Raw genomic sequence first — 12162 nt, 5'->3', positions numbered from 1 at the left:
GGGCTGGATGTGGTGAGTCGGATGGAGTTTATGTGTACAAAGGCGATTCCGCCTTCAGGGTGGTTGGGGCAGTCCTTCCTCTTGTATCTGTTGGGGACGGTAGTTGCGCTGATGGGTGCCGAGCTGGCATTGGGCCATTTTTCTGTGAGGAAGGCGATGTCGGGAGAGAGGGCGCTGAGGAGGTCCCAGATTTCTACTGCGTGTCTGTGCAGGGAGCGAACGTTGAGGAGGATGCAGCTCAGGGGTTAGGGTATGCTGGCATTTGTGGGTTGGTGGTGGCGGTGGGCGTCCAGAGGTGGGTGAAGGTGCAGCTGCAGTGTCAGCAGGAGAACTGGCCTTGAGTGGAATTCAGTGTTGACAGCTGGCAGTTGTTCTTTCTTCCAGGGTTGAGTGCGTGGAATGTTGCTGAATCGTAGCACTGGCAGATCAGAGGGTTCCTGGCACTGGTTGCGGGTGGGTCGCAGACAGGTGCAGGTGGTCTTGCCTTTAGGGCGCCAGCGGCACGCCAATGACAAAGCCGCACAGTGGATGCCAATAAGTAGGGGTTGGGGGAGGGCAGGAACAGCTGGGAGGCTAGGGCGGGAAGCGGGAAAAAACAAGGGCAAAGCTGCAAGAGCAGCTTTAAAAAGGCACAAAGATGAGTCAAAATAAAGTAAAGACACAATCAGAAACAAAATAAATAAGCAAAACACAATAAGTCACAATACAATCAAAATGAGAAAGCAAAAAAAGGAGAGTCCTGGGGACTTGAACCGTGTAAATGTAAATTGATACTTGTATAACGCACTACTCACCCGCAAGGCCAGGCATCCTTAGCGTTGTGGGGGCCGTTGTGGAGATTAAGCAAGCTATTGCCCAGAGTTGCAGAGCGGGACTCCATGATTGGAATAGGCACCGAGGCAAGAATTATTAGGTCCGTGGAATTTTGAGCCCAAGACCCGCCGAGGCGGGGAATTGAACCCTGGTCCCGGGCTAGACCTCTGCATCAGGGTCTGCCGCTCTAACCATTGAGCCACACTTCTCCACTCAACCGTGCTCTGCTGTGCTGGAGGCAGGGGCATTGGCGGACAGAGCTGAGTCAGAGCTGAGTGCTGGGAGAGCAGAGCTGATGGCTCAGGGAACACAGGATGCATCTGGGCCAGCTGAGGGATGGGATAAGTGACTGGAGGGGGAAATACTCACATCATGACACCCTTGTGCCTTTTCTATGGGTTCAGAAGAGTGGGATGGGGCCAAGTTATGCTCCCATTTCTTATGCTTTTATTTAGATTTCAAGTTGGACTTACCAGAGGACTTTGAGCATGAAGCTGGCTTGTGGGAGGGCCTTGGTGGAGAAGCGTGGCTCAGTGGTTAGAGGCGGCAGACCCGGAAGCTGAGATCGACCGTGGACCAGGGTTCGATTCCCCGCCTCGGCGGGTCTCGGGCTCAAAAATTCCACGGACTCGACAATTCTCGCTCCGGTGCCTACTCGAATCACGGGGTCGCACTCTGCAACTCTGGGCAATAGCTTGCTTAATCTCCACTACGGCCCCTCGCGGTGGGATGCCTGGCTTTCACCTTGTGGACACCCTGCTGGGGTTTCTCACAGGGGAATACCAGGACGGGTTCCCTAAGCAAGCGCCAGGATGCCCTTTGGGTGACAGGTTTGCGCTATATAAGTACACCTACATTTACATTTGGGAGCAGGACCAAGTTCACGACTTGCAGCGGGATTTAGGTGAAGTCCACAACGTTTTCTTCTTGGGTTCAGGAACATATAGTTTAACCTCCCGGTTGTGGATCACCTTTCGGTGCATGAGGATACACTTACTGCACGACTTTAAATGTAAATGTAAATGTAAATTGATATTTGTATAGTGCACTACTCACCCGCAAGGGTCTCAAGGCGCTTGTACGAATACCGCTGTGGAACCCATCCTGGCTTTCCCTGTGAGGTGTCCACTACTGGGGACCCCCAAGGTGGAGGCCAGGCATCCTTAGCGTTGTGGGGGCCGTTGTGGAGATTAAGCAAGCTATTGCCCAGAGTTGCAGAGTGGGACTCCATGATTGGAATAGGCACCGAGGCGAGAATTATCAGGTCCGTGGAATTTTTGAACCCAAGACCCGCTGAGGCGGGGAATTGAACCCTGGTCCCGGACTAGACCTCTGCATCAGGGTCTGCCACTCTAACCATTGAGCCACACTTCTTCTTTGACTCATGGCCCGAGCCCAGGCACCAGAGATATATACCTTTTGCAGGTCAGTTGCAGTCATTTGTTTCGTTCAGTTGTGACATGGTTTGAAACCTATAGTTGTAGGAAGGGGCATTTTTCCTTAGCACACATATTCTAATTTTACGAGAAGTCTGAAAACCAAGAAGTTTGCGAGCAGAGCTTTGGATCTACTTCAAAAGGAGTAGAAAGAAACACATTGTTATCATTGGGAAGGGGTGGTGGATATGTGCAGCATACTCTGTCACTTCCACAACGGTATGGAGCCAACATGAAGATGCACAAAGTCACCTAACCGCAAAGGGGAGTAGTGCTGGTAAAAGTTTTCGGATCGAGTCTAAAACCTCAGTAAGATTCTAAAGTGAGGAATTTGTATCCATCAGAATAGGTGTTTTTTCTGGTTTGGTGTAAAACTGTTTAGTTGTTTTTGAAAAATGATTGCTTTAAAAATGTGTTGGTACACTTCAAAATGGTAATTTTCATAAATGACCGCTAGAATGGTGTTTTTGATTTGCTTATAATTTCAGTGATGTTAGCAAATTATGCATACATTTGACGGACTTGTAACATCTTTCGCTTACTGCTGGTATGCATTTTGTTTTGCAGCAATTATTTTTATTGGCAGAAATAAAGCACAAGAAAACAACAAAAGATACAAGGGCATGAAAGTCAACACAGAGATGGGTGGACCTAATGGCAGGCTGAAGGTCGTAGAAGGAAGAGATCAATAGCCAGGGTCAAGGTCATGGCGAGTCATGGGATTCAGCTTGCAAAAAGGAGGACGATGTGAGAAGGAAAATGTCAGTCTTGTCTATCAAATTGTAAATGATGCAGCCTTGTACATCACTGTGAGCCATTCCCCATGTGACGGCAGTTATGTGGAGCGCCAGTGTCACAGAATACAAATCTTGGCAGGCGTTAGGGCGGTAACGAGCAGGGGCGGGCACAGCGGGTCAGATGAGAAAGGTCAGCCAGGTAATGGAGGAGAACCGGGGAGCCCGGGAGCTGCGAGGGCAGGTCCATAGATTTCCAGAGTGTCAATCCCACTGCCAACCAATAGGTGCGGATGGCGGGGCAGTCCAGTAGTATTGAAGGATGCATGATCACATCTACAGCAGGCAGAATGAAGGAGCAACCCGGCAGCCTGAATCTGTGCCAGGAACTAAAGCCAGACTTGAAGAATCTTAAAAAGAGTGAGATTCATTTGTGTCTCCTGGACACCTCGATCCAGGCTCTCCAGGAGTTCCGCTCAGTACTCCTCTTCATACTCCACTTGCAGGTTGGCCTGTCAGGTCGTCCTGAGGCTGGCCAGTTGCTGCAGTGAGTAGAGGTGACCGACCAGGAGGCTGTAGAATCCCGGCATCATGTTCTTATACTTACCCCAAGTATTAAGGTATGAGAACACCGGAGAATAGAAGATGGTCCAGGGCAGGGGACCCAGTCTGTTCAGCAGGCAGTGACGCAGTTGCATATAACGCCATTGGTGGGAAGACCTCAAGGACTTTAGTTCACCAGGTGGTCAAAGTGTAGGACCCCACCCCTGCACCAGGGGGTTATGTCAAATTTCATGCAGATTCAGTAAGTGGTGGGGCAGAGTTAAGGGGGGCAAAATTGTACTTCTAATAATATTGTTTATGCCATCAGTCAGACACAGATCTGCATGGAAGGTGGTAAGAGTTAATCATGTTTAGCTTCCTATATAGATGTTGGTTGTGCAGATCTGTCAAGGGGAGGGAAATTTAAAAGGGTATGTTTTTATTTTCCAATACCTTTGGCATTGCTTGATGTATTTACATGAAATCTGGCAGAGAGTTAGGCCTGGTGCACATCCAACTTTTCTTTCAGTTCATAGTCTCTCTTTTGAATGTACAGATCATAAAAGACATTCACAATATTATATGAAGTAGAAAAGAAGATAACCATTTAAAAAAAAGCATTTATTAAGGCCTCAACACTTGTCCTTGTACAATAGCATAAAAGATGGTTTCCATGCAAGATCATGAGAAATATAAAAGTTTACCAATAAAAAGGTTACCCATGAGACCTTTGTATTCTTAGTTTTCTTGTAATACAGTTGAAATTACTGGTAAATTAGTTTTATATAAAATACTGCGCTAATAAAATAAAAAGAATTACTCCAACAATTGGAATGAGGGGAGGAATACATATGTAAGTCTATATGACCATAACATTCAAGTACATGAATTGCTAGACAGGACTAAAACACTGGTTTTAACCATTGCTACGGCCAATCTATTTGTGTTTACGACTTGGTGTGGGGTCAATTTTTACGAAGCATTTGTCTCTGGCTTGTCGAAACAGTGGCAGCTTCTTCTTACTGAGTGTTACTATCTATCGTTGTTACCAACATCTTTAGGGATTTGGCGCGTATTCGTCACATTCAACTTAAAAATTTGGCGATGGATATCATACAGAGCTCGTAGGTATTTGTCTTCAGTATTCTTAGCGCTGTAGCACTTGACCTTGTGCCCAAATTAGAACATAAGGGTTCTAGCCATTTGTCCAGAGAAGCCTTATAGGCAGTACATTCAAAAAGGATGTGTGGGACTGTCTCCTCATGCTCTATACATAGATGGCATTTGCTATCTGTGGTGTTGTGCCATTTGTGGGTATAGGTTTTGACCGGAAGCAAGACAACCCGGAATAGGAAGAATAGTCTCCTATCATTGGGCTTGGTTATAATGTCCCAGAAAGTTTAATACATAGCACTTGGCTCATACTCCATAAAGATACCAGTCAGTGTAGAATTCTCAGTGGTACATATGCTGTTTGTGTTAAGAGTAGACCAATAAAGCTCCTTTAGTTCTTTTTTTGAAGGGAACCAATGACCTGCAGCATCTTCCCAAAGATGGCTCAGGACCATATTAACCGATGTGCTCTTCACCTTTTGAAGCCAAGTTATCTTACGAGAAGTGTCGGCTTCTCTGACATTCTTTAGCGCATTAGCATAGTGTGATAACTCCGGGGTGGACCATAATCTGCACCAAAAAGCTATAAGTCTAAACCTTTCTGCATCGTCCAATCAGTTGCATCCCAGGTCGGCTTTAGTGGGATGTTTTGCGGGAGACCAGTGAGGCCTCTCACAAATTTATTCTGGGCTAAGACTAGAGGTGTCAAATTGTCAAAGCCCCAGAATTCAGCACCATATGGTGCCGAGGCCATAACTTGGGTGTTGTAGACCTTTAATGCTGGGCCTATCGGCACGGTTTGGGAAGACTTGTGTTCTTTCAGCAGAGCTCCTGCCAACTGGCGATGTTTGAGAGCCATGATTTCAATCTGGGGTTTCCAGTTTAACTCTCTTCCAAGGCTGATCCCTAGATAATTGAAGACATCAGTTTATTTGTGTTGTTCCTTGTTTAAGTATACCCTACCCTTTTTTGCTCTGTGTTTGTGAAGGACCATTCATTTTGTTTGGTTTGCATTTATCACAAGACCATGGTCCTTGCAGAAATCTTCAAAGCGCATCAGCGCTCTCTGCAACCCACTTTGTGTTATTGAGATGACAAGCGGGTCATCCGCAAACATAAGTATCGATACTTTAGTACCTGCAAGTGAGGGAGCATCTGTCAGGTAGGAAGAAAAATACTTAACGATCCAATTTAAAAATAATTAGAATAGTGTTGGGGCCATACCACACCCAGACCCCTTTGGACACGGGGAACCGATCTGTGATGTTGTACCATGTACCCTAGTGCACTTGGGCATAATTGGCCTTGTGTAGTCTCACTTCTACTGATAGTAGGTCAAGTGGCATCCCTAAATCCTTTAAAACCGCACACAGTTTGTTATGTGGGACCATGTTGAATGCGGACTTAAGGGCAAATCCAACTAAGAGAAGGGAAATGTTAAAGGAGGATGTAAAAAAAGCTTTGATTGGCTAACAACGTCAGTTTTGCTTTTTTTAGATCTATATTAAGGTTCATTTACCTGAACTGGGCTTAAGTTGCTAACGGCAATTGACCTTGCAAAAGGCTAAGTCCTGTGTGCAACCCCTGCAGTGCATGGCCGAAGACAGTAAGTAGCAGGGGTTGTCCATATTGTGGTACGGGTGCAGGGTCTTTCTACAAACCAGGTGCTACTGTCACCCCCTAGATCTGTGTAGTAAATGAACCATAGTACAATACAGAGAAAAAAGCAAGAACTCTCCACCTTTCACTCCAAGCAATGGGATGGTGAATCTTTTGATAAGGCAGCCTGTTTCTCAGAAAGGCTAACTTGGTACCATAATATTGGGATTTAATATTTTACATGGTTCTTACATGATATGATGATGGCTACAGAAAGGTCGGTTAGTTGACCAATGTGGTGGCACTGGAGTAGACACCGATTTTGGAGACCCTGTTCTGGATCGGAGGTTGAAAGGAACCACTATTGTGTTGGATTGAGAGTTAGGCAGACAACAGATGTCCAGGGTTGTACAGTGTTTAGGCACTCTCTAAGATGCAGAATTTGCTTAATCAATACACATTGAAACAAAGGTTAATGATGTTGTAGGAGAACTCCCAGGTGTCAATACAAGGAATGAATATCATAAATGTTGTCTACGATCCTGCAGGACTATAGTTGTTGCTGACAGGAGGAAGGGAGAAGACTATAGGTATTCATTTGCACAAATTGATGTTTGGTTGACAGAAACGAGGATAATACATAGTGCTGTGTGGATGGTGCCAATCTGAGAGTTGAGTGTAGCCAGGAGGGACAAGTGGTTTAGTGCATTGCGGTTACTGGCAGCTCAAGGATAGGAGAAGTGATAGGCAAAGATCTTATATTTTTCATTATTATGGTGCTGTAGGGGGCTGTAAGGGACATATTTGCTTAGTACAGGGGTCCTTTCTCCGACGGTTCAACACAAGAATTTGAACATACTGGAAGTTACATTTAGGTCCCTGAAAAAAAACACAGGCTACTGTAACTAAGCATTGCCATTTACAATGCTAACAACAATTACATATAGAAAAAAGGCATTGTATGCATTTTTAAAAGCCTTCAAAAAGAACTAAGGAAATACCCTTTTTTATGTCAGATATACAATCTTACCTGGGGCCCAAGAAAGTGAATAAATAACTCCTTCAATGCCAGGCGATGTGTAGACTGCTGTCAATGTGTTAATATCCCAGACTTTTATTGTTCCATCAAATGATGCTGTAGCGAGAAGGTTGGGATCATCCGGTTTAAATTTGCAATCAAAGATGGTTTCAACATGACCCTGAAATTAGAGCATCATAATAATTTCCTGTTAGAGTGTATTTTACAATACTCATTTTACTATTCTAATAACAACACATCTAATCAAACTCCTTATCAATGTAATGCAATTGGACAGTTCGCCTCCATCATATTAGCTTACTGTGCTGCTCCACAGATGTTTACAATGGTAAAATACAAAACCAGTAATGAAAACGTACAGGGACCACACCTTAGTTGCTCTTGTACTTCCAGGCATATCAACCACAATCTTCCTTCAGACTCGAAACATGTCCCAAGTTGTGTGGTCAGGTACCAGACCATAGCAAATTCATGTACAAATTACAATTTTGGGAGTCAGATGCGGGAGAACCATAGTCTCTGCTCCATTATGCACACAGTTATCTCTTTGTATACATTAAGGAGAGAGGTAGTTAGGACCCCTTTAAGAATCATGAATGTGTTTTCTCTGCAGGACATACTACCTTGCACTATTACCCATTTCAACAGGGGCAACCAGTAAAACCATCTGGTTAAATCACACATTTTTCAACTGCCCAAAGCAGTGGAATAAATGCAAATTATGTACATGATAAAGGGCCCAGAATCAGGGAACTGCTTGTGGTGAGGCATGCAGCAATTATAAATTTTGCAGGTTATCCCCAATTCAGGGACCATTAACTCATAACTCGGGTGGAAGTACTAGCCAGAAAAAACCCTTCCAATTAGTAGCCACCTTGTATTTGGGCCCAGAGTGTTGCAGTGAAAACCACACTGCAAATCAAAGTTGGTGTTGGCCCTAGAACTGGCTACCAGGTGGGACCTCCAGGACTCCACTTGTAGCTTTGACCTAATTAGGTGGAAAACACACAAAAGTATATGGCCCAACACAAAGGAAACCAAAACAATATCCATCACAAAGGCCAAGTGACAAAACATTAACCACTTACAGTGGGCATTGTAGATATTTTGCAGAACAGATTTTGAGTTAGCATCAAAAGTGCCAAAAGGCAATCCATCATTTAGCCTCCCAAACAGCACTGTGAGAGGCCACCTAGGAGACTTGCAGTTGCCGAACCTCCTCATAAACAAGATGCTGATTAGTGATTTATTGGTATGAATCTTTCTGAGGAGCAGTACACGGAAAATGAAAACAGTAGTAGTAGAAGTGAAGAAGGAAATACGTCTCATGCTGGAGTACAGCTGCATGCTCAGATTTGTGGTTGGGTGAGATTGTGTTAGTGTGTTAAGGGGCAAAATTATAGTGGTGGCAGGAAGGCCGAGGTGAAGGATGCTGTTAAGTAGTTTTTTTCTGTCTTGGAAGAGCTCAACTTGAGCAAATAAGGGTCAACAATGTCTAATAGGAATGAGACAGTCAGGTGGGATGAGAAAGGAAAGAAATTTAGCTTGCCATCAGAAGAATGACCATCAGATAATTTAAAGGAGGAGGCTTTTAAGGAAAAGTAGAGTGGCCACATCAAAGACTTGGAAGGAGCACCAGGAGGCAAGAAAGTAGAAATTGCTGAGGTATCAATTACCAATGAAGGCATGAGTAGATAATGGTGCAAAAGTTGCTCAAAGGTCATAGGGATACAAAACGAAGAGAGGTGGTTATACTGTTGATATGGGTGAGAGAGGTTGCAGATTGCAGTGAAGTGGAGTTGACAGATTCCAGATTATAGAATGTTCAATGGATTTAGGGAGTAAAGGTAGAAGATTAGCTAGACATTTTAGCATTTTAAAGAAAACAATGAGTGGATAAACAGACATGATTCGCATGAGAATGAGCAGCCATTGAGCTCAAGTTTGCTGGATGGGGGAAGTCCCACTACTTCCATATATGACACCCACATGAATGCCTCAGGGGGTGCCTCAAAAAGTGCCCCAGTAGCATTAGCTTGCATCAGGCTATCATCCTATTTAGACCAGCAGAGACATCTCAACATGCCTGCGGGGTATATTAAAGAGCAAGGCCATCCGCTTACTACAATAATACACTGAATCTAATGAATTGAATGAATTTATTATAGGAGAATGAACATGTTTCCTACTTGACCGGGGCAAGGAAACCAAAAATGCTAACATCAAAGAATAGTCGCTCTTCTTTTTAAAAGATGACACAATGGAAATTGTACTTGAACGTTCTGTGACATATTACACAGGAGACCACAACATCTTCCTTGAATATCAAATCACTGTAAATAGGGTAGTATGAGAACTGTGCTATTCGTTACTTTCTAGCTTTAGTCAACAAATGAACACGAGAACATCATCACAATCTCAGAAATCCCGTGTATAAAGGGATCCTTGAAGCTTTGTTCATCTCTGCTTTTTTTAAAAACATTTCTTTATTCAAATAATCAAAAATGTACACAGGCAGCACCTGCCAGTATCCCATAACTTGTACATATATTAAAGAGAGCATGACAGAAGTCGTTGGGAAAAGCAGCAGTTCACACAAGGAAGAGATAAAAACCAAAGATATGATTACAGGAGCATATACAGCATCAACAATAAACAAATTGGGTACCTCACTAAGCAGCATGCCCAGCACAGTCGAGCTAAGGAGGACTATCAACCAACCAGTGCCGTCCTATCCTCCTGTCGTCACAGCCACACCGAGTCTGACGTCAACCATGCCTCCATAGATCCTGGCACCACTATTGATCCGTCCCACCCACAACTGACCCACCCCACCACCTCATCCGGCAGGGCCAGCCACATAAGGCCCCCCTAACAGAATCAATCCAGTGACCCATGTCGGGCGGCCCACACCTTCCTACACTGGCACCCCGTGAGTGAAGATCACGAGGCTCAGAAGTCAGGGTAAATCAATGGGATGAGTACCCCCAGTAGTACAACAAATAGAGCCCCTCCAGATGAAAGAAGGGACCCACACCTCCTAAAATATATGTAAGTGGTCCTGAAGTTTATGGAACCTCAGCTCATAGGTTGCCAACTGATACAGCTCTATGAACCATTCCGGTGGAGTGGGTAACTGTGGAGAATGCCAATGGCGGAGGATACATATTATGGCCACCATGAGGGCTGTCGAGAGCCACCTGTGGCACTGGAAGGACACATCATCTACAGCTTTAAAATCATGTATTAGAGCCACCTTGGCAGAGTTCCGAAAGGGGGTGTAGCTGATGGAGTGAAGGGTCTGCCACACAGAGCACCAGTAAGGGATCAGAGCAGGACATTCATTTTATTTTTAAAGTTTTATATAGCGCAAACTAGATCTGAAGATATTGGGCATCAGACCACTTTATATGAGCACCAGTTTCGTTACACAGGGGCACATTCATTTTTTTGTTAGGCATGGGGAGATTAAGTGATTTGCCCAGAATCACATGATGTTGAGTTTCTTTGCCGAGACTCGAACCCGAATCCCTATCTTCGAGGTCGACCACTCTAGCCGTAAGGCTACATCCTCACCCCGACTATAATACATGAAACAAGCCACACACTGCAGAGAAGCAATGCTAACAGGCATCCGTCAGCAGTAGTCGGCCCCTGTACAGTTTGTATTGTGTCCAGTACAGTTATGGAGAACCTTGAAATAGAAGAATTTCAAGTGTACCTCCCTGAGAGAATGGTCATGGTGGTCCAAGGCCTCCCTCCTGTCCTTGTTTGTATATTCTGTGCCCAGTCGTTCCTGCCAGTGACCCCGAGATGTGGTGTGAGTGTCCTGGGAGTAGACACTGTCACTGAGAATTTGATGCAGATTAGAGAGGGTCCTCTGTTAGACCTGCAATCCTTAGGGTGGTATTCCCCAAACATTTTGCCTGCCTACCTCCACTTTTTGCTGTATCTTTTTGTTGGCATTCAGACTCTGAGCACTTTACCACTGCTAACCAGTGCTAAAGTGCATGTACTTCTCCCCTAAACATGGCGACATTGGTGTATAACTGATTGGCATATTTAGCTTACTTATAAGTCTCTTGTAAAGTTGTATACCATATACCTAGGGCCTGTAATCTAAACAACACTAGTGGGCCTACAGCACTAGTTGTGCCACCCACACAGGTATCCTTTCAAACCTGTCTCAGGCATGGCAGGACTGTGTCTGCAGTTTACTGCCACTTCAACGTGGCATTTAAAACTAATTGGCAAGCCTTTTTATTACACATAAGTCACCCCCATGGTATGCCCTAGGTAGCACTAAGGACAGTGTGCTGTGTAAGTAAAAGGTAGGATATGTACTTTTAAGTTTTACATGTCCTAGTGGTGACATACAGATAATTTTGTTTACCACTACTGCGAGGCCTACTCCTCTCATAGACTAGCATTGGGAATTCCTTAAACACTTTTAAGCTCTAATTCCTGATTAGAAAGGAGTAGCTGCAGAATTTTTCATATCCTTGGAATGGTAATGATAAATCCTCTTTACTGGTAAAGCTGGATTTAACATTACTATTTTGGAAATGCCACTTTCAGAAAGTGGATATTTCTCAGCTCTTACTGCTCTATGTGCCTTGCAGCCAGTCTCCGAGAAGAGTCTGAAGTGGAAGAAAGCTACACCTTGTGCATTCCCTCTAGGCAGACACAAATACAAGAAGGGTGGGTGTGACATAGAAATCATCAGCATTCATCTACATTTTGAAAGCTCTTCCTGGGCAGGAAGAGGGATCTGACACGTACACCTGAATAGGCCACAAGGATTGCCACTTTGCCTGACTGCTGCTATGAAGGAACTGCTTTCTGCTTTGCTGAGCTGCCTTTCTGCCTTCTGATCTTTGCCCTA

General features: G+C 44.6%; 1 protein-coding gene across 2 annotated transcripts in view; it reads right to left on the bottom strand.

The window, feature by feature from the left end:
* Positions 1 to 12162, bottom strand: part of WDR17 (WD repeat domain 17) — a 953840-nt gene that overhangs the window by 707745 nt on the left and 233933 nt on the right. For both annotated transcript variants that reach the window (XM_078677682.1, XM_078677683.1), the window contains exon 8: positions 7269 to 7437. In XM_078677682.1, coding sequence (XP_078533808.1) covers positions 7269 to 7437 — 169 coding nt within the window. The remainder of the gene's footprint in view (positions 1 to 7268; positions 7438 to 12162) is intronic.

The sequence above is a fragment of the Lissotriton helveticus genome, chromosome 2_1 (genome assembly GCF_964261635.1).
Source record: "Lissotriton helveticus chromosome 2_1, aLisHel1.1, whole genome shotgun sequence".
Classification (NCBI taxonomy): Eukaryota; Metazoa; Chordata; class Amphibia; order Caudata; family Salamandridae; genus Lissotriton; species Lissotriton helveticus.
The sequence above is the reverse complement of the archived record's forward strand: the minus strand, read 5'-3'. Positions and strand labels throughout refer to the sequence as shown.